We start from the raw sequence: 27984 nt of genomic DNA, 5'->3' as shown, positions 1-27984 counted from the left end.
ACTTGGCAGTATAGTTCCCCCACATTAGGTGCAGTATAGTTCTCCCCACATTAGGTGCAGTATAGTTCCCCCACATTAGGTGCAGTATAGTTCCCCCCACATTAGGTGCAGTACAGTTCCCCCACAGACATACAGCTTCAGCCATATACAGTGTATGGCAGGAGGCTGTATGCCTGTGTACTGCCCCACTTCAGTGTTCCGACCACCAATGCGCCGGTCAGGGGTCACAATCTACTGTTATGGCCTACAGGCCATGGCAGTAGGTCCCGGGACCGGAGGAGCGCTGGTCGGAACACTGAAGATGATGTGCAGGTAACTTACCATGCCAGCGCGTCCTCCTCCTCGATGCTCCGCTCAGCTGTTGCTATGGGTGTGTGCACAGGACGTCAGTGGCGTTGCTGTGTGCGCTACCTCCCAGCGGCCCTGCGTTTTTTTCAAAAGTTAACGCGGGGCCACAGAAAGGTAATCGGGGCATCCTTGTGTCCCGAAAACATCTTTCGGGACACAGGGATGTCCCGAATGGGCTGATGGCGAACTATGGCCGCGTGCCCAGAGGGGACTCGGCGTGCCACCTGAGGCACGCGGGCCATAGGTTCGCCATCACTGGCCTATACCAACTACTAATAATAATGTCCACCACAGTGAAAGTCAAGGGGAAACCAAACCTGGAGCCTGGGTGATAAGAAGAAAACAAGGAGGCATCTGGAGCCCCGATATGATAACCTAAACCAACTACTACTGACAATGTCCCCCACAGTGAAAGTCACGGGAAACCAAACCTGGAGCCTGGGTGATAAGAAGAAAACAAGGAGGCATCTGGAGCCCCGATATGATAACCTAAACCAACTACTACTGACAATGTCCCCCACAGTGAAAGTCACGGGAAACCAAACCTGGAGCCTGGGTGATAAGAAGAAAACAAGGAGGCATCTGGAGCCCCGATATGATGGCCTATACCAAGTATTCCTGATCATGTCCACCTCAGTATAATCCAAGTGGATTTATGCTTCTCACTGTAAAAAGACTACATTTTAGGTGGGTGACACGAATTAAACCGAAAGTGTAAAGCAACCCCCCGCCATCTCCCGCAGCACCCGGCGTTCTAAACAAATGCAGGGTCCCTGTGGCAGTGGTCGTGACGTCACACCATGCCCCCTCCATTCACGCCTCCTAATATAGACATGAATGGAGGGGGGGGGGTGCTATGACATCACGAGGGGGCATGGCTGTGATGTCATGATCACGGCCTCTGGCTCCGAGCTTCCTGAACAAAATGTTCATAATGCTGGAGCACCGGAGTACCCCTTTAAATCTGACCAAGGACAACACGGAAGCGATACGGTATCGGGGTATTATAACAGTATTTGTATAGTACTTTCAAACGATGATTTCTAACGTTATTTTGTTTTCCCTTAGTCCTTACAGCAGCACAATAATGGGGGTAATTCTGGCCACGTGTACACAAAGGATGGATGCCATTTTTTATGAAATTAACTAACAATATTTAAAGGGGTAATCTGGTGGCATTTATTTTTTTCAAATCAACTGGTGCCAGAAAGTTAAAAAGATTTGTAAATTACTTCTATATAAAAATCTTAATCCTTCCAGTACTTATCAGATACTGTACTGTACTGATCTGACACCTCAGACTTCCTCTGTAGTGTACAGCAGCTGATAAGTACTGGAAGGGTTAAAATTTTTATATAGAAGTCATTTACAAATCTTTAGAACTTTTTGGCACAAGTTGATTTGAAAACCCAACCTATAAAAATTTTTATTTTGTCAGGCATTGGAGTTTGTTAGAGAGCATTACTGAATCTGTAAATAGAGCCTTGGTTACATCAGGTCTTATCCTACAGTCACCCCCAAAGCTGCACTTACCATTCTGCAGTTACATAATCTTTTACTCCAGTTCACCTTGAACTATCTGCAGCTGGTACCCACCAGTAATAAACAATTTGCCGCATTTGGAAAACATCCTTTGCTGGTATTGTCATATGCTGCAAATGTTCTACCAGCAAAATCCAGATGGAATAGGAGTAGCAGATTTTCCCTTATGTGAATATACCTATAGTTTGTAGCAGCTGCACTGTATAGACACCAACAAAATGGCTCTGCACAATGAAATAAAAAGAAAACTCCTCCCCCTCATTTTGTACACAGACAAAAGGAGGGGATGCAGGGCGTATATGATGCACGCTCAGTGGACTCTTGGCTAATACAGGCCCTCACTGATTAGGGTGATGCCCGGCCTTAACTCTTTAGATGCCTCAATCAAATCCCAGCTGCTCAGTCGGGCTGATGGTGACACCCACGGTGAAATGGCAGTGTCCCGATCAGCTGAGAGGATGGCGAGAGGGCCCTTACCTACCTCCACACCATCGAATCGGTGCTCCAGTCAGCCATGGCAGGCTAGAGCAATGGAGCACAAATATCACTGATCAAAGCTGTCCTATGGAGCAGCATTGTTCAGTGTTTGCAATCTCATGATTACATGTAATAGTCTCCTACGGGGCCTAAAAAAATAGTAAAGAAAATGTTTTGTTTTTTGTTTTTTTTAAGTTGAGTAATTGTGAATTAACCACTTACCTTATAAAAGTTTGAATAATCCCTCTTTTCCCATAAAGAAAAAACCATAAAAACAATGTAAACAAAAATGAACATAAAGCTATGTGGAATCGATGCGTGTGTAAATGTCCGAACTATAAAAAATATAACGTTAGGGGATAAGATGTCTGATCGCGGGAGTCCGGCCACTGGGGACCCTCGTAATCTTGGCTGCGGCACCCCAGATGACTGGCGATGAGGGGCGGAGGCTCGTGACGTTACTGTCACGCCCCGCTCATAAGGGCACGCCAATGCCCCCTCAATGCAAGGCTATGGAAGGGGGCGTGACGGCCGTCACGCCCCCTTCCATAGCCTTGCATTGAGGGGGCATGGCCGTGACATCACGAGCCTCTGGCACTGAACCCGACGCTCTAAAAGAACGCCTGGTGCAGCAAGGAGATCGCAGGGGTTACGCCACTATCCTTTGGATAGGGGATAATATATCTAGGGATGGAGTACCCCTTTAATGAAAATGCATAGTCAATGGTGTATATGTTAAAAAAAAAAATATATATATATATATTTTGGTCACTTGAAATACCATAAAAAATGTTTTTAAAGGCGATCAAAAAGTCCCATCAAAACAAAAATACGTACGGCACCACAGCAGCAGGTAAAAGTCCACTTTATTGAAGCATGCAAATTAATAACATACAGGCAGAGCGTAGTTGCCTACGCGTTTCGGACAAATATTAGAACTTTTCCTATAAATTTTTCCTGAGGTATGATGCGATAAAACTGGAGTTTGGTATTTTTTATGTTTACACCGTACACCATACGGGATATAAAATGTAATTTTTTAATAGTTCGGACAATTACGCACACGGCGATACCAAATATGTATTTTTATTATGTTTGCATATTCCATTTTTTTTTCATATGGAATTCGGGAAAAGGGGGGTGATTTAAACTTTTAATATGGAAGGGGTTAATGTATGTGGGTTAAACGTTTTATATATATTTTTTTTATTTTTAAACACTTTATTGGTCCTTTAGGGACTTTAAGGAGGAATCATCAGATTCCTCATACAGATCAATGTAGTTCCATAGAACTCCATTGATCTGTGTGCTGTGCGTTCGATTGATAGAGCCTGGACCAGTCAGACTCTATCAATCACAGAGCCACGGACCGGACTGCAGAAGAGGTAATAGCCGGTCACATGCTGGCTATTAGCAGCATCGGGTGCCCGCGCCATACACTCTTATCAGCACATTGACATGTATACACGTCAGTGGTCGTTAAGAGGTTAAAATACTCCTCTTCTGACCCCTTTTTCATTTTCCCGTATACGGGGGCTGTATGAGGACCATGTTTTGCGCTGTCATCTGTTTTTATCATCGGTACCACTTTTGTGTTGATGGGTCTTTCTGAGCACCTTTTACTAGATTTTTTTTGCAATATAGGAGGTGACCATAGAACAGCACTGATCAGTGTTATCGGTGCTCCATTACTACAGGCTGCCATAGAATAGTATTTATCAGTGTTATCAGTGCTCCATTACTACAGGCTGCCATAGAATAGTATTTATCAGTGTTTTCAGTGCTCATTTACTACAGCCTTCCATAGCACAGCATTGATCAGTGTTAATGGCACTCCATTACTACAGCCTGCAATACAACAGCATTGATAAGTGTTATTGGCACTCCATTACTACAGCCTGCCATACCACAGCATTGATCAGTGTTATCGGCGCTCCATTACTACAGCCTGCCATACCACAGCATTGATCAGTGTTAACGGCGCTCCATTACTACAGCCTGCCATACCACAGCATTGATCAGTGTTATCGGCGCTCCATTACTACAGCCTGCCATACCACAGCATTGATCAGTGTTATCGGCGCTCCATTACTACAGCCTGCCATACCACAGCATTGATCAGTGTTATCGGCGCTCCATTACTACAGCCTGCCATACCACAGCATTGATCAGTGTTAACGGCGCTCCATTACTACAGCCTGCCATACCACAGCATTGATCAGTGTTATCGGCGCTCCATTACTACAGCCTGCCATACCACAGCATTGATCAGTGTTATCGGCGCTCCATTACTACAGCCTGCCATACCACAGCATTGATCAGTGTTATCGGCGCTCCATTACTGCAGCCTGCCATACCACAGCATTGATCAGTGTTATCGGCGCTCCATTACTACAGCCTGCCATACCACAGCATTGATCAGTGTTATCGGCGCTCCATTACTACAGCCTGCCATAGTAGAGCATTGATCAGTGTTATCCGCGCACCATTTCTACATCAACCGACATTGTAGTTACGCCATAACAAACCAATGCAAATCCAATTGTCTTTAGTTTCACTAAATAAACATTTATTTTATATAGAGTATAACCAAAAATAAGGGCATTAATACTGCAATATAAATAGGGCAACGTGTTATATAGAGTATGAATGAAAAAACATTCATTGAACACATGTCAAAGATAAAAACATTTTTAAAAACCTACATGGGATGTGTATAATTTTTCACCATGTTGCTTTGTAATCTCCTGCAGGATGGGGGTGGCTTCTTCAGCTTCTTGTTTGTGTGAGTTTTCTTATGTTTAGCCAGATTTGACGTACTCGCAAAACATCTCCCGCATTCTGAACATGAATACGGTTTCTCTCCAGTGTGATTTCTGTGATGTTTAACAAGATTTGATTTGCCTGCAAAAGATTTCCCGCATTCTGAGCACGAATAAGGCTTCTCGCCTGTGTGAATTCTCTTATGCGTAATGAGATTTGATTGACTTGCGAAACATTTCCCACATTCCGAACAGGAGTAGGGTTTCGCTCCCGTGTGACTTCTCTGGTGTCTAAGAAGATCTGATTTATTTATAAAACATCTCCCGCATTCAGGACATAAATGTGGCCTCTCTCCTGTGTGACCTTTCCCATGCCTATTAAGATCTGCTAAATTTGTAAAACATTTTCCACATTCCGAACATGAAAAAGGCTTTTCTCCCGTGTGACTTCTCTCATGTCTAACAAGATCTGATTTATTTACAAAACACTTCTCACATTCTGAACACGAATGTGGCTTCTGTCCCGTGTGACTTTTATCATGCCTTCTAAGATCTGATTGACTTACAAAACACTTCCCACATTCTGAACATGAATACGGCTTCTCTCCTGTGTGAGTTCTCTTATGTACAACAACATGTGATTTACATTTAAAGCATTTCCCACATTCTGAACATGGATATAGCCTCTGTCCTTTGAGAAATCTGCATGTAAAAAGACCTAATGTTTTTGTAAATAGTTTTTGACGTTCACCACAATTAAACAATTCCCCCCCTTTCAGATCTGTCCTTGTGGTAACAATGTGTGGTTGGTCAGGAGAAGGTTCCTCATGATTAGGTGGATTATTATAGGATAGATCTGGATGGACATTAGGGGTAAGGAGGCCTTCTCCTGAGGAGCGCTCCATGATCTCTCCATCTTGTCCTGAGGAGCGCTCCATGATCTCTCCATCTTCTCCTGAGGAGCGCTCCATGATCTCTTCATCTTCTCCTGAGGAGCGCTCCATGATCCCTCCATCTTCTCCTGAGGAGTGCTCCATGATCTCTCCATCTTCTCCTGAGGAGCGCTCCATGATCTCTCCATCTTCTCCTGAGGAGTGCTCCATGATCTCTCCATCTTCTCCTGAGGAGCGCTCCATGATCTCTCCATCTTCTCCTGAGGAGCGCTCCATGATCTCTCCATCTTCTCCTGAGGAGCGCTCCATGATCTCTCCATCTTCTCCTGAGGAGCGCTCCATGATCTCTCCATCTTCTCCTGAGGAGCGCTCCATGATCTCTCCATCTTCTCCTGAGGAGCGCTCCATGATCTCTCTATCTTGTCCTGAGGAGCGCTCCATGATCTCTCCATCTTCTCCTGAGGAGCGCTCCATGATCTCTCCATCTTGTCCTGAGGAGCGCTCCATGATCTCTCCATCTTCTCCTGAGGAGCGCTCCATGATCTCTCCATCTTCTCCTGAGGAGCGCTCCATGATCTCTCCATCTTCTCCTGAGGAGCGCTCCATGATCTCTCCATCTTCTCCTGAGGAGCACTCCATGATCTCTCTATCTTGTCCTGAGGAGCGCTCCATGATCTCTCCATCATCTCCTGAAGAGCGCTCCATGATCTCTCCATCTTCTCCTTTATCATTCAGGAATAACATGACGTTTCCCTCAGAATTCTTAATGGGATTTTCTGTTGGGGAAAAAAAAAAAAAAAGATTTAGAAATTTTTGTTTGGCATTTTTTTTGGGCCACTTAAAAATACCCTCTGTATGTTATTGTGGGCATTTGTGTGCATTTTTTTTAATGTGGTGTATTTTCTCCTGTGTCTTGCTCACTACATGTCATGTGATTGTCAGGGATTTTTTTATTGAAGCATTGAAGGGGGGAGGGGAAACAAAAACACACCAGAAAAAAACACCCACGTACACTTTCAATTTATTGGGTTTTTTTTCTTAACGTATCAAAATCCATTGGAAGAAAAACAGAAAAAAATAAATAAATAAAAAACCTAAAAAGTCACAGTAAACAAAAATTGCCATGTGGGTGTTTTATATTTCCCTATTGACTCCCATCTGGTTACAGCGTGGCTGCTTCTAGCCTTCTAACGCGTCGATTAGGTTCGAAACGCACACATGTAGTTTGAGGCATTTCGTAAGCTGAGCCTACAACACAAATTGAGCCTTACTTTAACCCCTTAAGGACACAGCCCATTTTTGCCTTAAAAGGGGTACTCCACTGCCCCAGCGTTCGGAACGGACGGCGGGGGTCATGACATCACAGCCACACCCCCCTTGTGATGTCACACCACGCCTCCTCAATGCAAGTCTATGGAAGGGGGCGTGGTGGCTGCCACGCCCCCTCCCATAGACTTGCATTGATGGGGTGTGATGTGACATCACGAGGGGGCGTGGTCGTGAAGTCATGACCCCCGCCACCCGCACCCAGCATTCTAAACAACGCTAGGTGCTTCACAGAGGTCGGGGGGATCCTTTGAATAGGGTATAAGAGGTCTAGGGGCGGAGTAACCCTTTAAGGACACAGACCATTTTTTTACTGCATTTTCGTTTTTTCCTCCTCGCCTTCTAAAAATCATAACTTTTATATTTCCATCCACAGACCCATATGAAGCTTATTTTTGTTGTTGTTTTTTGCGCAACCAATAGTACTTTGTAATGAGATCATTAAGTTTACCAGAAAATGGACGGTGCAACCAAAAAAATATTATTTATGTGGGAAAATTGAAAGGAAAACCGCAATTTAGCAAATTTTAAAAGGTTTTGTTTTTACGCTGTACAGTAAAGATGACGTTTTCTTTATTCTGTGGGTCAATACGATTAAAATGATCCCCGTGATTACACACTTTTCTGTTACTGTATGGCTTTTAAAAAAACTCAAACTTTTTGAAACTCTATTCTGACCCCTATAACTTTCTCATATTTCAGCATACGCGAATGTATGAGGGTCATTTTTTGCGCCATGATCTGTAGTTTTTATCGGTACCACTTTTGCGTTTATGGAGATTTTTAATTGCTTTTTATACATTTTTTTTTAAATATCATATGATTAAAAAAAACAGCAGTTTTGGACTTTTTTCCCCCCCTGAGGAACAAGCCCAACAAGGCCACCCCTGAGGAACAAGCCCAACAAGGCCACCCCTGAGGAACAAGCCCAACAAGGCCACCACTGAGGAACAAGCCCAACAAGGCCACCACTGAAAAACAAGACCAACAAGGCCACCACTGAGGAACAAGACCAACAAGGCCATCACTGAGGAGCATGACCACCACAAGACCAACAAGGCCAACACTGAGGTACATGAGCATCACAAGACCACCACAAGACCCACAAGGCCACCACTGAGGAACATAACCATCACAAGACCAACAAGACCACCCCTGACAAATAAGCCCAACAAGGTCACCACTAAGGAACAAGACTAACCAGGCCACCACTGAGGAACAAGACCAACAAGGCCTTCACTGAGGAACAAGACCAACAAGGCCACCACTGAGGAACAAGACCAACAAGGCCACCACTGAGGAACAAGACCAATAAGACCACCATTGAGGAACAAGACCACAAGACCAACAATGTCACCACTAAGGAACAAGACCAACAAGGCCAACACTGAGGTACATGAGCAGCAAAACACCACCACAAGACCAAGAAGGCCACCACTGAGGAACATGACCATCACAAGACCAACAAGGCCACCCCTGAGGAACATGACCATCACAAGACCAACAAGGCCACCCCTGAGGAACAAGCCCAACAAGGCCACCACTAAGGAACAAGACCAACAAGGCCTCCACTGAGGAACATGACCATCACAAGACCAACAAGGCCACCACTGAGGAACATGACCATCACAAGACCAACAAGGCCACCCCTGAGGAACAAGCCCAACAAGGCCACCACTAAGGAACAAGACCAACAAGGCCTCCACTGAGGAACAAGACCAACAAGGCCACCACTGAGGAACAAGCACAACAAGACCACCACTGAGGAACAAGACCAACAAGGCCTCCACTGAGGAACAAGACCAACAAGGCCACCATTGAGGAACAAGACCAACAAGACCACCACTGAGGAACAAGACCAACAATGCCACCACTAAGGAACATGACCAACAAGGCCAACACTGAGGTACATGAGCATCACAAGACCACCACAAGACCAACAAGGCCACCACTGAGGAACATAACCGTCACAAGACCAACAAGACCACCCTGAGAAATAAGCTGTCACCACTAAGGAACAAGACTAACCAGGCCACCACTGAGGAACAATACCAATGAGGCCTCCACTGAGGAACAAGACCACCACTGAGGAACAAGACCACCACAAGACCAACAATGCTACCTCTAAGGAACAAGACCAACAAGGCCACTACTGAGGAACATGACCATCACAAGACCAAAAGGCCACCACTGAGGAACATAACCATCACAAGACCAACAAGGCCACCCCTGAGGAACAAGACTAACAAGGCCACCACTGAGGAACAAGACTAACCAGACCACCACTGAGGAACAAGACCAACAAGGCCTCCACTGAGGAACAAGACCAACAAGGCCACCACTGAGGAACAAGACCACCACAAGATCAATAATGCCACCACTAAGGAACATGACCAACAAGGCCAACACTGAGGTACATGAGCATCACAAGACCACCACAAGACCAACAAGGCCACCACTGAGGAACATAACCGTCACAAGACCAACAAGACCACCCTGAGAAATAAGCTGTCACCATTAAGGAACAAGACTAAGCAGGCCACCACTGAGGAACAATACCAATAAGGCCTCCACTGAGGAACAAGATCAACAAGGCCACCACTGAGGAACAAGACCACCACAAGACCAACAATGCCACCACTAAGGAACAAGACCAACAAGGCCACTACTGAGGAACATGACCATCACAAGACCAAAAGGCCACCCCTGAGGAACAAGCCCAACAAGGCCACCACTGAGGAACAAGCCCAACAAGGCCACCACTGAGGAACAAGCCCAACAAGGCCACCACTAAGGAACATAACCGTCACAAGACCAACAAGACCACCCTGAGAAATAAGCTGTCACCACTAAGGAACAAGACTAACCAGGCCACCACTGAGGAACAAGACCAACAAGGCCACTACTGAGGAACATGACCATCACAAGACCAAAAGGCCACCCCTGAGGAACAAGCCCAACAAGGCCACCACTGGGGAACAAGCCCAACAAGGCCTCCACTGAGGAACAAGCCCAACAAGTAACAAGACTAACCAGACCACCACTGAGGAACCAGACCAACAAGGCCACCACTGAGGAACAAGACCAACAAGGCCACTACTGAAGAACAAGGCCACCACTGAGGAACTAGGAATGGGCATCAGACCAGTGGAGATCTGCTCTGGTCTGACGAGCCAACATTTAACATTTATGGTTCCAACCACTTCTTTTTGTGAGACTTAAAAAAAGCGAGTGGTTGTTTTCTGCGTGTGTGGTTTTACAATGAAGGAGAAGGTGTGATGACGGAGTGGGTGGGGGCTTTGCTGGTAAAAAAAAAAAAAACATGATTTATTCAAAATTCAAGGCAACCCTAACCAGCACAGCTACCACAGCATTCTGCAGGGACATGCCATCTGGCTTGTTCTATGCAGAACCAGAAGGACAATGACCCCAAACGCACCTCCAGGCTTCTCACCAAGAAGAGAGATTGATTCAGATGACACGCTATCCACAATCTCCTGACCTAAACCTGAATAAGGTGGATCGGGATGAATTAGGCGCATAGTGAAAAAAAGGAATCAACAAGTGATCAGCGACTCTGACAGATCCAGTCCTGGTGACTACCACATGAAGATGACAAAATGGTAATCAAAACAAAAAGAGGCTGTAACACTTACCTACCCTACCCCACCCCCCCCAGCTCCTACTGTGGTTCCTTCAGGTCCCCTCGATGCTCCTCTATTCTCTTTGCCTTCAACATATTTGTCGGACCTACCTGCTTAACCAATCACTGGCTTAGAGGGGACACTGCTGTGGACAATCATTGGCTGAGGGGGCAGGTCTTACTCCAATGCGACTTCTTGGAGAAAGGAGAAGGGTCGTGTGTGCAGCATGTGCTTTTACTATATGTACATGTATATAAAAAATGATGAAGGATATATAAACAAATAAATAAATCCCTATAGATGTTGAATAATGAAGGACGTCCAAAGAAAATGGCTTCAACAGATGATAATAGAGCCGAACCTGAGGAGCTCCAACATGGTATGATCCCTCACATGTGTATGTACAGTACATGACGGTAATAGGGCTTTAACATAGCTGCCAGCTAACGTAATCACTACTATACCGCATCTACATGTCTCCTCTTACCTTGTGATGTGAGGAGCCGGTGATCCTCCATCATGACTATGTCCTGGTACAGATCCTTGTGTCCTTCTACATACTCCCACTCCTCCATGGAGAAATAGACCGCCACATCCTGACACCTTATAGGAACCTGACACACAATGATACCGTCATCACCAGACCCCTCCATTACTGTATAATGTCCCAGCAGTGTCACCTCTCTAATCATCACCAGACCCCTCCATTACTGTATAATGTCCCAGCAGTGTCACCTCTCTAATCATCACCAGACCCCTCCATTACTGTATAATGTCCCAGCAGTGTCACCTCTCTAATCATCACCAGACCCCTCCATTACTGTATAATGTCCCAGCAGTGTCACCTCTCCAGTCATCACCAGACCCCTCCATTACTGTATAATGTCCCAGCAGTGTCACCTCTCTAATCATCACCAGACCCCTCCATTACTGTATAATGTCCCAGCAGTGTCACCTCTCCAGTCATCACCAGAACCCTCCATTACTGTATAATGTCCCAGCAGTGTCACCTCTCCAGTCATCACCAGACCCCTCCATTACTGTATAATGTCCCAGCAGTGTCACCTCTCTAATCATCACCAGACCCCTCCATTACTGTATAATGTCCCAGCAGTGTCACCTCTCTAATCATCACCAGACCCCTCCATTACTGTATAATGTCCCAGCAGTGTCACCTCTCCAGTCATCACCAGACCCCTCCATTACTGTATAATGTCCCAGCAGGGTCACCTCTCCAGTCATCACCAGACCCCTCCATTACTGTATAATGTCCCAGCAGTGTCACCTCTCCAGTCATCACCAGACCCCTCCATTACTGTATAATGTCCCAGCAGTGTCACCTCTCTAATCATCACCAGACCCCTCCATTACTGTATAATGTCCCAGCAGTGTCACCTCTCCAGTCATCACCAGACCCCTCCATTACTGTATAATGTCCCAGGAGTGTCACCTCTACAGTCATCACCAGACCCCTCCATTACTGTATAATGTCCCAGCAGTGTCACCTCTCTAATCATCACCAGACCCCTCCATTACTGTATAATGTCCCAGCAGTGTCACCTCTCTAATCATCACCAGACCCCTCCATTACAGCAGGGTCACCTCTCCAGTCACCAGACCCCTCCATTACTGTATAATGTCCCAGCAGTGTCACCTCTCCAGTCATCACTAGACCCCTCCATTACTGTATAATGTCCCAGCAGTGTCACCTCTCCAGTCATCACCCGACCCCTCCATTACTGTATAATGTCCCAGCAGTGTCACCTTTCCAGTCATCACCAGACCCCTCCATTACTGTATAATGTCCCAGCAGGGTCACCTCTCTAATCATCACCAGACCCCTCCATTACTGTATAATGTCCCAGCAGGGTCACCTCTCCAGTCAGCAGCTCAGTGATCCTGTGGATGAGTTCTAGGATCTTCTCCTCATGTATCGGTGAGAGAGGTGGAGGCTCCATTATGGGGCCCCGGGCCCTGCTCCGTCCTCCTGACTCATGGAGATGGCTGCTGGGGGCCACACACTTCCCCCATGTCTTCTTCACAATGGTGTAATCCTGTGTATGGAGAGAGACAATGAGGGGACGGACCCCAGTATTCCTCCCCCACTACAAAGAGGAGATTGTGCCCCCTGTATAGAGCTCTAGTGAGCACATCTGGAATACTGGGGTCAGTTCTGGAGACCTCACCTACAAAGAGTAAATGGGGGACAACAATGGTTGAAATGTAGATGGGGACAACAATGGTGGAAATGTAGATGGGGACAACAATGGTGGAAATGTAGATGGGGGGACAACAATGGTGGAAATGTAGATGGGGGGACAACAATGGTGGAAATGTAGATGGGGGGACAACAATGGTGGAAATGTAGATGGGGGGACAACAATGGTGGAAATGTAGATGGGGGGACAACAATGGTGGAAATGTAGATGGGGGACAACAATGGTGGAAATGTAGATGGGGACAACCATGGTGGAAATGTAGATGGGGGACAACCATGGTGGAAATGTAGATGGGGGACAACAATGGTGGAAATGTAGATGGGGGACAACAATGGTGGAAATGTAGATGGGGGACAACAATGGTGGAAATGTAGATGGGGGACAACAATGGTGGAAATGTAGATGAGGGACAACAATGGTGGAAATGTAGATGGGGGGACAACAATGGTGGAAATGTAGATGGGGGGACAACAATGGTGGAAATGTAGATGGGGGGACAACAATAGTGGAAATGTAGATGGGGACAACAATGGTGGAAATGTAGATGGGGACAACAATGATGGAAATGTAGATGTGGACAACAATGGTGGAAATGTAGATGGAGGACAACAATGGTGGAAATGTAGATGGGACAACAATGGTGGAAATGTAGATGGGACAACAATGGTGGAAATGTAGATGGGACAACAATGGTGGAAATGTAGATGGGACAACAATGGTGGAAATGTAGATGGGACAACAATGGTGGAAATGTAGATGGGACAACAATGGTGGAAATGTAGATGGGGACAACAATGGTGGAAATGTAGATGGGGACAACAATGGTGGAAATGTAGATGGGGACAACAATGGTGGAAATGTAGATGGGGACAACAATGGTGGAAATGTAGATGGGGACAACAATGGTGGAAATGTAGATGTTGACAACAATGGTGGAAATGTAGATGGGGACAACATTGGTGGAAATGTAGATGTGGGGACAACAATGGTTGAAATGTAGATGGGGACAACAATGGTGGAAATGTAGATGGGGACAACAATGGTGGAAATGTAGATGGGGACAACAATGGTGGAAATGTAGATGGGGGGACAACAATGGTGAAATGTAGATGTGGGGACAACAATGGTTGAAATGTAGATGGGGGGACAACAATGGTGAAATGTAGATGTGGGGACAACAATGGTTGAAATGTAGATGGGGGACAACAATGGTTGAAATGTAGATGGGGACAACAATGGTTGAAATGTAGGTAGGACAACAATGGTGGAAATGTAAATAGGGGACAACAATGGTGGAAATGTAGATGGGGACAACAATGGTTGAAATGTAGATGGGGACAACAATGGTGGAAATGTAGATGGGGACAACAATGGTGGAAATGTAGATGGGGACAACAATGGTGGAAATGTAGATGGGGACAACAATGGTGGAAATGTAGATGGGGGGACAACAATGGTAGAAATGTAGATGGAGACAACCATGGTGGAAATGTACATGGGGGACAACAATGGTGGAAATGTAGATGGAGACAACCATGGTGGAAATGTACATGGGGGACAACAATGGTGGAAATGTACATGGGGGGACAACAATGGTGGAAATGTACATGGGGACAACAATGGTGGAAATGTAGATGTGGGGTCAACAATGGTGGAAATGTAGATGGGGGACAACAATGGTGGAAATGTAGATGGGGGACAACAATGGTGGAAATTTAGATGGGAGACAACAATGGTGGAAATGTAGATAGGGGACAACAATGGTGGAAATGTAGATGGAGACAACCATGGTGGAAATGTACATGGGGGACAACAATGGTGGAAATGTAGATGGAGACAACCATGGTGGAAATGTACATGGGGGACAACAATGGTGGAAATGTACATGGGGGGACAACAATGGTGGAAATGTACATGGGGACAACAATGGTGGAAATGTAGATGTGGGGTCAACAATGGTGGAAATGTAGATGGGGGACAACAATGGTGGAAATGTAGATGGGGGACAACAATGGTGGAAATGTAGATGGGGGACAACAATGGTGGAAATTTAGATGGGAGACAACAATGGTGGAAATGTAGATGGGGACAACAATGATGGAAATGTAGATGTGGACAACAATGGTGAAAATGTAAATGGAGACGACAATGGTGGAAATGTAGATGGGGGACAACAATGGTGGAAATGTAGATTGAGGACAACAATGGTGGAAATGTAGATGGGACAACAATGGTGGAAATGTAGATGGGACAACAATGGTGAAAATGTAGATGGGGACAACAATGGTGGAAATGTAGATGGGGACAACAATGGTGGAAATGTAGATGGGGACAACAATGGTGGAAATGTAGATGGAGGTGTCACGATTCGGCTGGCAGGTGGTGGATCCTCTGTGCCAGAGAGGGATTGGCGTGGACCGTGCTGGTGGACCGGTTCTAAGTTGCTACTGGTATTCACCAGAGCCCGCCGCAAAGCGGGATGGTCTTGCAGCGGCGGTAGCAACCAGGTCGTATCCACCAGCAACGGCTCAACCTCTCTGACTGCTGAAGATAGGCGCGGTACAAGGGAGTAGACAAGAGCAAGGTCGGACGTAGCAGAAGGTCGGGGCAGGCAGCAAGGATCGTAGTCAGGGGCAACGGCAGGAGGTCTGGAACACAGGCTAGGAACACACAGGGAAACGCTTTCACTGGCACAATGGCAACAAGATCCGGCAAGGAAGGGAAGGGGAAGTGAGGTTATATAGGGAAGTGCACAGGTGAATTCACTAATTAGAACCAGGCGCCAATCAGCAGCACACTGGCCCTTTAAATCGCAGAGACCCAGCGCCCGCGCGCCCTAGGGAGCGGGGCCGCGCGCGCCGGGACAAGACTGACGGAGAGCGAGTCAGGTACGGGAGCCGGGATGCGCATCGCGAGCGGGTGCCTGCCGCATCGCGAATCGCATCCCGGCTGGGAGAGGTATCGCAGCACACCCGGTCAGCAGGTCTGACCGGGGCGCTGCAATTGCGAGGATGTTGACAGCGCTCCGGGGAGGAGCGGGGACCCGGAGCGCTCGGCGTAACAGTACCCCCCCCCCTTGGGTCTCCCCCTCCTCTTGGAGCCTGAGAACCTGAGGATAAGACTTTTGTCTAGGATGTTGTCCTCAGGTTCCCAGGATCTCTCTTCAGGACCACAGCCCTCCCAATCCACCAGGAAAAATTTTTTTCCTCTGACCGTCTTGGAGGCCAGAATCTCCTTCACGGAGAAGACGTCAGAAGAGCCGGAAACAGGAGTGGGAGAAACAAATTTGGGAGAGAAGCGATTAATGATGAGTGGTTTAAGGAGAGAGACATGGAAGGCATTGGGAATACGGAGAGAAGGAGGAAGAAGGAGTTTGTAAGAGACAGGATTAATCTGGCACAAGACTTTGAAAGGACCAAGATAGGGTGGTCCCAGTTTGTAACTGGGGACACGAAAGCGGACATATTTAGCAGAGAGCCATACCTTGTCTCCGGGCGCAAAAATGGGGGGAGTTCTTCTTTTCTTATCGGCAAACCTTTTCATGCGGGATGAAGCCTGTAAAAGAGAATTTTGGGTCTCTTTCCATATGGTGGAAAGATCACGAGTCACTTCATCCACAGCGGGCAAACCAGAGGGCAAGGGAGTAGGGAGGGGGGGAAGAGGGTGACGGCCGTACACCATGAAAAATGGGGACTTAGCAGAAGATTCTGAGACTCTGAAGTTGTATGAGAATTCGGCCCATGGTAGAAGATCTGCCCAGTCATCCTGGCGGGAGGAAACAAAATGCCGTAAATAGTCACCCAGGACCTGGTTAATTCTTTCTACTTGCCCATTGGATTGGGGATGATAAGAAGAAGAGAAGTTTAATTTAATCTTGAGCTGTTTACAGAGGGCCCTCCAGAATTTAGACACGAATTGGACGCCTCTATCCGAGACGATCTGTGTGGGCAAACCGTGAAGACGAAAAATGTGTACAAAAAATTGTTTTGCCAACTGAGGCGCTGAAGGGAGACCAGGAAGATGAATAAAATGTGCCATCTTGGAAAATCGATCAACGACCACCCAAACAACGGTGTTGCCACGGGATGGGGGTAAGTCTGTAATAAAGTCCATACCAATCAGTGACCAAGGCTGTTCGGGGACAGGCAGGGGATGAAGGAGACCAGCAGGTTTCTGGCGAGGAGTCTTATCCCGGGCACAGACAGTACAGGCCCGCACAAAATCACCAACATCCGTCTCCAGAGTCGGCCACCAAGAGAAACGAGAGATGAGTTGCAAGGATTTTTTGATGCCCGCATGGCCTGCGAGGTGGGAGGAGTGTCCCCATTTGAGAATCCCGAGACGTTGGCGTGGAGAAACGAAGGTCTTCCCTGGAGGAGTTTGCCTGATGGAGGCTGGAGAAGTGGAGATCAGACAGTCAGGAGGAATGATGTGTTGCGGAGAGACCTCTACTTCCGAGGCATCCGAGGAACGAGAGAGGGCATCGGCCCTAATGTTCTTGTCGGCAGGACGAAAGTGAATTTCAAAGTTAAAACGGGCAAAGAACAACGACCACCTGGCCTGGCGAGGGTTCAGCCGTTGGGCAGACTGGAGATAGGAGAGATTCTTGTGATCGGTGTATATGATAACAGGAAATTTTGATCCCTCCAGCAGATGCCTCCATTCCTCAAGTGCCAATTTAATGGCCAGTAACTCTCGATCCCCGATGGAGTAGTTCCTCTCCGCCGGAGAGAAGGTCCTGGAAAAAAAACCACAAGTAACAGCATGCCCGGAAGAATTTTTTTGTAGAAGGACAGCTCCAGCTCCCACTGAGGAGGCATCTACCTCCAATAGGAAGGGTTTAGATGGGTCAGGTCTGGAGAGCACGGGAGCAGAAGAAAAGGCAGACTTGAGACGTTTAAATGCGTCTTCCGCTTGGGGAGACCAGGACTTGGGATTGGCATTTTTCTTGGTTGGAGCCACAATAGTGGAAAAGTGTGGAATAAATTGTCTGTAATAATTGGCGAACCCCAAAAAACGTTGGATAGCACGGAGTCCGGAGGGGCGTGGCCAATCTAAGACGGCAGAGAGTTTGTCTGGGTCCATTTGTAATCCCTGGCCAGAGACCAAGTATCCTAGGAAAGGAAGAGATTGGCATTCAAACAGACATTTCTCCATTTTGGCATAAAGTTGATTGTCTCGAAGTCTCTGAAGAACCATGCGGACATGCTGGCGGTGTTCTTCTAAGTTGGCAGAAAAAATCAGAATATCGTCCAGATAAACCACAACACAGGAATATAAGAGATCACGAAAAATTTCATTAACAAAGTCTTGGAAGACAGCAGGGGCGTTGCACAGGCCAAAGGGCATGACCAGATACTCAAAGTGTCCATCTCTGGTGTTAAATGCAGTTTTCCATTCGTCCCCCTCCCTGATGCGGATGAGATTATAAGCACCTCTTAAGTCCAGTTTGGTAAAGATGTGGGCACCTTGAAGGCGATCAAAGAGTTCTGAGATAAGAGGTAGGGGGTAGCGGTTCTTTACCGTGATTTTATTAAGTCCGCGGTAATCAATGCAAGGACGTAGGGAGCCATCTTTTTTGGACACAAAGAAAAATCCAGCTCCGGCAGGAGAGGAGGATTTGCGGATAAACCCCTTTTTTAAATTTTCCTGGATGTATTCAGACATAGCAAGAGTCTCTGGAGCAGACAGAGGATAAATTCTGCCCCGGGGTGGAGTAGTACCCGGGAGGAGGTCAATAGGACAGTCATAAGGCCTGTGAGGAGGTAAAGTCTCAGCTTGCTTTTTGCAAAACACGTCAGCATAGTCCATATAAGCCTTAGGAAGACCGGTTACAGGGGGAACCACAGGGTCACGGCAGGGAGTACAGGGAACCGGTTTAAGACAGTCCTTGAAACAAGAGGTACCCCAGCTCTTGATCTCTCCTGTGGACCAATCAAGGGTTGGGGAATGGCGTTGAAGCCACGGTAATCCAAGAAGAATTTCGGAAGTGCAGTTGGAGAGGACCAAAAACTAAATTTTTTCCTGATGAGGTCCGATGCACATTAGGAGGGGTTCCGTGCGGTAACGCACGGTACAGTCCAATCTTTCATTGTTAACAGAATTGATGTAGAGGGGTCTGGCGAGACTGGTCACTTGGATATTGAACCTGTTGATGAGAGAGGCCAAAATAAAATTTCCTGCAGATCCGGAATCCAAGAAGGCCATAGCAGAGAAGGAGAAGGTAGAGGAAGATATTCGCACAGGCACAGTAAGGCGTGGAGAAGCAGAGTTGACATCAAGAACTGCCTCAGCTTTGTGCGGAGTCAGCGTACGTCTTTCCAGGCGGGGAGGACGGATAGGACAATCTTTCAAGAAGTGTTCGGTACCAGCACAGTACAGGCACAGATTCTCCATGCGGCGTCGTGTCCTCTCTTGAGGTGTCAAGCGAGACCGGTCAACTTGCATAGCCTCCACGGCGGGAGGCACAGGAACGGATTGCAGGGGACCAGAGGAGAGAGGAGCCGGGGAGAAAAAACGCCTTGAGCGAACAAAGTCCATATCCTGGCGAAGCTCCTGACGCCTTTCGGAAAAACGCATGTCAATGCGAGTGGCAAGATGAATAAGTTCATGCAGGTTAGCAGGAATTTCTCGTGCGGCCAGAACATCTTTAATGTTGCTGGATAGGCCTTTTTTAAAGGTCGCGCAGAGGGCCTCATTATTCCAGGATAATTCGGAGGCAAGAGTACGGAATTGGATGGCGTACTCGCCAACGGAAGAATTACCCTGGACCAGGTTCAGCAGGGCAGTCTCAGCAGAAGAGGCTCGGGCAGGTTCCTCAAAGACACTTCGAATCTCCGTGAAGAAAGAGTGTACAGAGGCAGTGACGGGGTCATTGCGGTCCCAGAGCGGTGTGGCCCATGACAGAGCTTTCCCAGACAGAAGGCTGACTACGAAAGCCACCTTTCAGTAGGAAACTGGTCCGACATCATCTCCAAGTGCAGGGAACATTGTGAAAGAAAGCCACGGCAAAACTTAGAGTCCCCATCAAATTTATCCGGCAAGGATAGTCGTAGGCCTGAAGTGGCCACTCGCTGCGGAGGAGGTGCAGGAGCTGGCGGAGGAGATGATTGCTGGAGCTGAGGTAATAGCTGCTGTAGCATCACGGTCAGTTGAGACAGCTGGTGGCCTTGTTGCGCTATCTGTTGCGACTGCTGGGCGACCACCGTGGTGAGGTCGGCGACAACTGGCAAAGGAACTTCAGCGGGATCCATGGCCGGATCAACTGTCACGATTCGGCTGGCAGGTGGTGGCAAGGTCGGACGTAGCAGAAGGTCGGGGCAGGCAGCAAGGATCGTAGTCAGGGGCAACGGCAGGAGGTCTGGAACACAGGCTAGGAACACACTAGGAAACGCTTTCACTGGCACGATGGCAACAAGATCCGGCAAGGAAGGGAAGGGGAAGTGAGGTTATATAGGGAAGTGCACAGGTGAACACACTAATTAGAACCAGGCGCCAATCAGCGGCACACTGGCCCTTTAAATCGCAGAGACCCGGCGCGCGCGCGCCCTAGGGAGCGGGGCCGCGCGCGCCGGGACAAGACCGACGGAGAGCGAGTCAGGTACTGGAGCCGGGATGCGCATCGCGAGCGGGTGCCTGCCGCATCGCGAATCGCATCCCGGCTGGGAGAGGTATCGCAGCGCACCCGGTCAGCAGGTCTGACCGGGGCGCTGCAATTGCGAGGATGTTGCGAGCGCTCCAGGGAGGAGCGGGGACCCGGAGCGCTCGGCGTAACAGGAGGACAACAATGGTGGAAATGTAGATGGGGACAACAATGGTGGAAATGTAGATGGGACAACAATAGTGGAAATGTAGATGGGGGACAACAATGGTGGAAATGTAGATGGGGTCAACAATGGTGGAAATGTAGATGGGGACAACAATGGTGGAAATGTAGATGGGGGGACAACAATGGTGGAAATGTAGATGGGGGGACAACAATGGTAGAAATGTAGATGGGGACAACAATGGTGGAAATGTAGATGGGGACAACAATGGTGGAAATGTAGATGGGGGACAACAATGGTGGAAATGTAGATGAGGGACAACAATGGTGGAAATGTAGATGGGGGGACAACAATGGTGGAAATGTAGATGGGGGACAACAATGGTGGAAATGTAGATGGGGGGACAACAATGGTGGAAATGTAGATGAGGGACAACAATGGTGGAAATGTAGATGGGGGGACAACAATGGTGGAAATGTAGATGGGGGACAACCATGGTGGAAATGTAGATGGAGACAACAATGGTGGAAATGTAGATGGGGGACAACAATGGTGGAAATGTAGATGGGGACAACCATGGTGGAAATGTAGATGGAGACAACAATGGTGGAAATGTAGATGGGGACAACAATGGTGGAAATGTAGATGGGGGACAACCATGGTGGAAATGTAGATGGGGGACAACAATGGTGGAAATGTAGATGGGTCACCTCACCTCTCCGGTCAGCAGGTGGAGGATCTCCAAGGTGAAGTGTAATATTCTCTTTGTCATCTCATTCCTGTCCTTGTCCATCCTTAGGGGTCATTCAGGAGAAGAGGAGACAACTGGGTCAGCTGGAGGGAAAGAGGAGGAGCCTGTATCACAGAACAGTGACACACTGTAACAAACCTCCTCCTCATGTAATCTACTTATTACTGGGGTGACACACTGTAACAAACCTACTCCTCATGTAATCTCCTTACTACTGGGATGACACACTGTAACAAACCTCCTCCTCATGTAATCTCCTTACTACTGGGGTGACACACTGTAACATACCTCCTCCTCATGTAATCTCCTTACTACTGGGGTGACACACTGTTACAAACCCCCTCCTCATGTAATCTCCTTACTACTGTGGTGACACACTGTAACAAACCTCCTCCTCATGTAATCTACTTATTACTGGGGTGACACACTGTAACAAACCTACTCCTCATGTAATCTCCTTACTACTGGGATGACACACTGTAACAAACCTCCTCCTCATGTAATCTCCTTACTACTGGGGTGACACACTGTAACATACCTCCTCCTCATGTAATCTCCTTACTACTGGGGTGACACACTGTTACAAACCCCCTCCTCATGTAATCTCCTTACTACTGTGGTGACACACTGTAACAAACCTCCTCCTCATGTAATCTCTTTATTACTGGGGTGACACACTGTAACAAACCTCCTCCTCACTGTAACAAATCTCCTCATGTAATCTCCTTACTATTGGGGTGACACACTGTAACAAACCTCCTCCTCATGTAATCTCCTTACTACTGGGATGACACACTGTAACAAACCTCTTCCTCATGTAATCTCCTTACTACTGGGGTGACACACTGTAACAAACCTCCTCCTCATGTAATCTCCTTACTACTGGGGTGACACACTGTAACAAACCTCCTCCTCATGTCATCTCTTTACTACTGGGGTGACACACTGTAACAAATCTCCTCCTCATATAATCTCCTTACTACTGGTGTGACACACTGTAACAAACCTCCTCCTCATGTAGTCTCCTTACTACTGGGGGTGACACACTGTAACAAACCTCCTCCTGATGTAATCTCCTTACTACTGGGATGACACACTGTAACAAACCTCTTCCTCATGTAATCTCCTTACTACTGGTGTGACACACTGTAACAAACCTCTTCCTCATGTAATCTCCTTACTACTGGGGTGACACACTGTAACAAACCTCCTCCTCATGTAATCTCCTTACTACTGGGGTGACACACTGTAACAAACCTCCTCCTCATGTCATCTCTTTACTACTGGGGTGACACACTGTAACAAACCTCCTCCTCATGTAATCTCCTTACTACTGGGGTGACACACTGTAACAAACCTCCTCCTCATGTCATCTCTTTACTACTGGGGTGACACACTGTAACAAACCTCCTCCTCATGTAGTCTCCTTACTACTGGGGGTGACACACTGTAACAAACCTCCTCCTCATGTAATCTCCTTACTACTGGGATGACACACTGTAACAAACCTCTTCCTCATGTAATCTCCTTACTACTGGGGTGACACACTGTAACAAACCTCCTCCTCATGTCATCTCTTTACTACTGGGGTGACACACTGTAACAAATCTCCTCCTCATATAATCTCCTTACTACTGGTGTGACACACTGTAACAAACCTCCTCCTCATGTTATCTCCTTACTACTGGGGGTGACACACTGTAACAAACCTCCTCCTCATGTCATCTCTTTACTACTGGGGTGACACACAGTAACAAACCTTCTCCTCATGTAATCTCCTTACTACTGGGGTGACACACTGAAACAAACCTCCTCCCCGTGTAATCTCCTTACTAATGGGGTGACACACTGTAACAAACCTCCGCCTCATGTAATCTCCTTACTACTGGGGTGACACACTGAAACAAACCTCCTCCTCATGCAATCTCCTTACTACTGGGGTGACACACTGTAACAAACCTCCTCCTCATGTAATCTCCTTACTACTGGGGTGACACACTGTAACAAACCTCCTCCTCATGTAATCTCCTTACTACTGGGGTGACACACTGTAACAAACCTCCTCCTCGTGTAATCTCCTTACTACTGGGGTGACACACTGTAACAAACCTCCTCCTCATGTAATCTCCTAACTACTGGGGTGACACTGTAACAAACCTCCTCCTCATGTAATCACCTTACTACTGGGGTGACACACTGTAACAAACCTCCTCCTCATGTAAACTCCTTACTACTGGGGTGACACTGTAACAAACCTCCTCCTCATGTAATCTCTTTACTACTGGGGTGACACACTGTAACAAACCTCCTCCTCGTGTAATCTCCTTACTACTGGGGTGACACACTGTAACAAACCTCCTCCTCATGTAATCTCTTTACTACTGGGGTGACACACTGTAACAAACCTCCTCCTCATCATGTAATCTCCTTACTACTGGGGTGACACACTGTAACAAACCTCCTCCTCATGTAATCTCTTTACTACTGGGGTGACACACTGTAACAAACCTCCTCCTCATCATGTAATCTCCTTACTACTGGGGTGACACACTGTAACAAACCTCCTCCTCATGTAATCTCCTTACTAGTGGGATGACACACTGTAACAAACCTTCTCCCCATATAATTACCTTACTGCTAGGATAATACATTGTACCCATGATCTCTACAATGATGTCACAGGATGGGGCGGGGTCTATAGAGGAAGGACTGTATGCTGCTTTAAGGTTTTCTGTTTGGGTTGCAGACTGGAGCTCCTCTCTGGACAGGAAACATGTGACCTCCACTCAAAGGTTTAATTACATTTTTTTTTTTAAATCAACTTTATTGTAAGAAACAATCACTAGGTACAATTCTGAAAACGAATGTTATTGCTTTCTTTGTTTAACCCCTAAATGGTCTATTTCGACCCCATTTGTCAGATTTGACCTGTGTCTCTTTTTGTGGTAATACAGTAACATTTACTGATCCATAGGGTCGCCACCTTTCTTGCCCAAAAAATGCCAGCCATGCTAATTTGCATAATGAAGTATATATGCGTGACATCACAGGATACATATTTTGCCCTATTCTGACCCCTATAACTTTTTTATTTCCCTATATTGGCCTGTGTGAGGTCATTTTTTGCGCTCCCATCTGTAGTTTTTTACAGTATCCTTTTTGTTTACATTTTTGATCGCTTTTTTTTAAATCAAATTCCGGAGTTTCAGTTAGTTACTAACTACAACTCCCAGCATTCCCTGATACAGCCTGTGGCTCAGCATCTGCCCCAAACAAAAACTACAACTCCCAGCATGTTGGACTGTATAGTGGTATATAGTATAGGTCAGTGTTTTCCAACCAGTGAGCCTCCAGCTGTTGCAAAACCACCACTCCCAGCATGTTGGACTATATAGTATAGGTCAGTGTTTTCCAACCAGGGGTGCCTCCAGCTGTTTCAAAACAACAACTCCCAGCATGCCCTGATACAGCCTGTGGCTCAGCATCTGCCCCAAACAAAAACTACAAATCCCAGCATGTTGGACTATATAGTGGTATATAGTATAGGTCAGTGTTTCCCAATCAGGGGTGCCTCCAGCTGTTGCAAAACTACAACTCCCAGCATGTTGGACTATATAGTATAGGTCAGTGTTTTCCAACCAGGGGTGCCTCCAGCTGTTTCAAAACAACAACTTCCAGCATGCTGGGAGTTGTAGTTTTGCAACAGCTGGAGGCACCCTGGTTGGGAAACACTGGATTAGACATTGCATCGATCTGGCTAACATATATTAATACGCAGTCTATTCCCACTCTCGATACACGTTGTTACCAGATATCTTTATATTTTGGCCGCCCAGTGTGCCTCCAGCTGTTGCAAAGCTTCAACTCCCAGCATGCATGGTCTATCAGTGTTAAAAGTCAGCCCTAAAGTTGCATGTGAGCCTCCTGCCCACCCCCTGCTCATCCCCTCCATGAGAGGTCCTCATAATCCCTGCAACAGTCAGCGCTGCAACGTATTTCAAGGCAACAGTTTAGGGCCACATATGGGGTATATATAGGGCCGCCACCTGGACCGTATTTATCCAACCAATCCTCCAACTCCCGGAATGTTTCACCATATACTATAACAGTGTTTACCAACCAGAGCGCCTCCAGCTGTTTCAAAACTACAACTCCCTACATGTCCGGGCATGCTGGGGGTTGTAGTTTTGCAACAGCTGGAGGCACCCCCGGTTGGAAAAAACTGACCTATACTATATACTACTGTATAGTCTAACATGCTGGGGGTTGTAGTTTTGCAACAGCTGGAGGCCCCCTGGTTGGGAAACACTGACCTACTACTATATAGTCTAACATGCGGGGGGTTGTAGTTTTGCAACAGCTGGAGGCCCCCTGGTTGGCAAAAACTGACCTATACTATATAGTCTAACATGCTGGGAGTTGTAGTTTTGCAACAGCTGGAGGCCCCCTGGTTGGGAAACACTGACCTACTACTATATAGTCTAACATGCGGAGGGTTGTAGTTTTGCAACAGCTGGAGGCCCCCCTGTTTGGGAAACACTGAAATATACTATATACTACTGTATAGTCCAATATGCTGGGAGTTGTCGTTTTTCATTTGGGGCAGCTGCTGAGCCACAGGCTGAATCAGGGCATGCTGGGAGTTGTAGTTAGTAACCGACATCAACTCCCCAATTTTTTTATTTTTAAAAATGTAAAAAAAAAAAAGAAAAGCGACCAAAAAGTCACATGAAAAAAACAAAAATGGTCCTGTTAAAAACGACATATCGTGGCGCAAAAAATGACTCTCATACCCTCATGACCCGCATATGTGTATCCTGTGATGTCACGCATATATAATTAATTATGCAAATTAGCATGGCTCGTATGTTTTTTTAAAAGAAAGGTGACGACCCTACCTGCAGCGTATGACAAGGCAAGAGTTTAGGGTTATATATGGGGTATATGGCGCGGGGGGGGGGGGGGCTTTCGCTTCTTTTACTCCTTATGAAAAGGAAAACTTGGGGCTACACCAGCGCAAAAAAAAAAAAAAGGTTACCCTATTTTGAAAGCTGCGCCCCTAAAGGAATGTAACAAGGGCTGCAGTGAGCATTTACACCCCACAGGTCAGACACCTGTGGGGTGTAAATGCTCACTGCAGCCCTTGTTACAGATGTTTCAAACAGTGGGTTGTTAACCCCTTCCCTCTTTTGCACTTTAGTTTTTTCCTCCTCACCTTCTAAAAATCATAAAACATTAAAGGGTTATTCCAGAAAAAAAAACTTTTTTTTTTATATCAATTGGCTCCAGAAAGTTAAACAGATTTGTAAAAGACTTCTATTAAAAAAATCTTAATCCTTCCAATAATGATCAGCTGCTGAAGTTGAGTTGTTTTCTGTCTGGAAACAGTGCTCTCTGCTGACATCTCTGCTTGTCTCGGGAACTGCACAGAGTAGAAGAGGTTTGCTATGGGGATTTGCTTCTACTCTGGACAGTTCCCGAGACACGTGTCATCAGAGAGCACTTAGACAGAAAAGAACAACTCAACTTCAGCAGCTCATAAGTACTGAAAGGATTAAGATTTTTTAATAGAAGTCATTTACAAATCTGTTTAACTTTCTGGAGCCAGTTGATGTGTATAAGAAAAGTTTTTTTTCCTGGATAACCCCTTAAAATTTTTCCACCAAAAAATCCACACGAGGGCTTTTTCTTTGCGCCAGCAAGTTTAGTTTGTAATACCATAAATAATTTCACCACAAAATCTACGGCGAAAGCTGAAAATTATTTTTAGGGCAAAAAAAAAAAAAGCCATTTTGTGATTTTTAGCGCCTTCCATTTCTACGCAGTGCAGTTTTCAGTAAAAATTGCACCTTATCTTTATTCTGTAGGTCCATACAGTCGCAAGGATACCCGATTTATATAGGTTTAGAAAAATAACTAAAATTAATACGTTGAAAATTTTCCTTTTCTGACCCCTATAACTTTATTTTTCCACGTACTGGGCAGTTTGAGGGCTCATTTTTTGCGCTGTGATCTGAAGTTTTTAGCGGTACCATTTTTGTTTTGATCAGAATTTTTGATCACCAAAAATGCGCTATTTTGGAATATTGTTTTTTTTTTTTAGGTGTACGCCATTGACTGTGTGGTTTAGTTAACGATATATTTTTATAGTGCAGACATTTCCACACGCGGCGATACCACATATGTTTATTTTTGTTTTTATTTACACAGCTTTTTTTTTATTAGGGAAGGGGTTAAATCACATTTATAAAAGAAA

At 46.5% G+C, this 27984-nt stretch overlaps 2 protein-coding genes across 5 annotated transcripts in view; one reads left to right on the top strand and one right to left on the bottom strand.

The window, feature by feature from the left end:
* The window catches only part of LOC130301846 (zinc finger protein 845-like), a 76851-nt gene extending 75363 nt beyond the window's left edge, over positions 1–1488 (top strand). The window contains 1 exon segment of the mRNA XM_056551638.1: positions 1417–1488. Coding sequence (XP_056407613.1) covers positions 1417–1488 — 72 coding nt within the window.
* A 3374-nt stretch (positions 1489–4862) lies between these two features.
* The window catches only part of LOC130276715 (zinc finger and SCAN domain-containing protein 2-like), a 114067-nt gene continuing 90945 nt past the window's right edge, over positions 4863–27984 (bottom strand). For 2 of the 4 annotated variants that reach the window (XM_056526484.1, XM_056526577.1), the window contains exon 9: positions 4863–6798. In XM_056526484.1, the coding sequence (XP_056382459.1) occupies positions 5069–6798 (1730 nt within the window). In that variant the 3' untranslated portion in view covers positions 4863–5068. The remainder of the gene's footprint in view (positions 6799–27984) is intronic. The other 2 variants (XM_056526727.1, XM_056526662.1) reach the window with 1 other exon arrangement.

This window comes from Hyla sarda, chromosome 1 (genome assembly GCF_029499605.1).
Source record: "Hyla sarda isolate aHylSar1 chromosome 1, aHylSar1.hap1, whole genome shotgun sequence".
NCBI classification, from domain to species: Eukaryota; Metazoa; Chordata; class Amphibia; order Anura; family Hylidae; genus Hyla; species Hyla sarda.
Note: the sequence above shows the minus strand (reverse complement) of the source record. Positions and strands in the feature narration are given on the sequence as shown.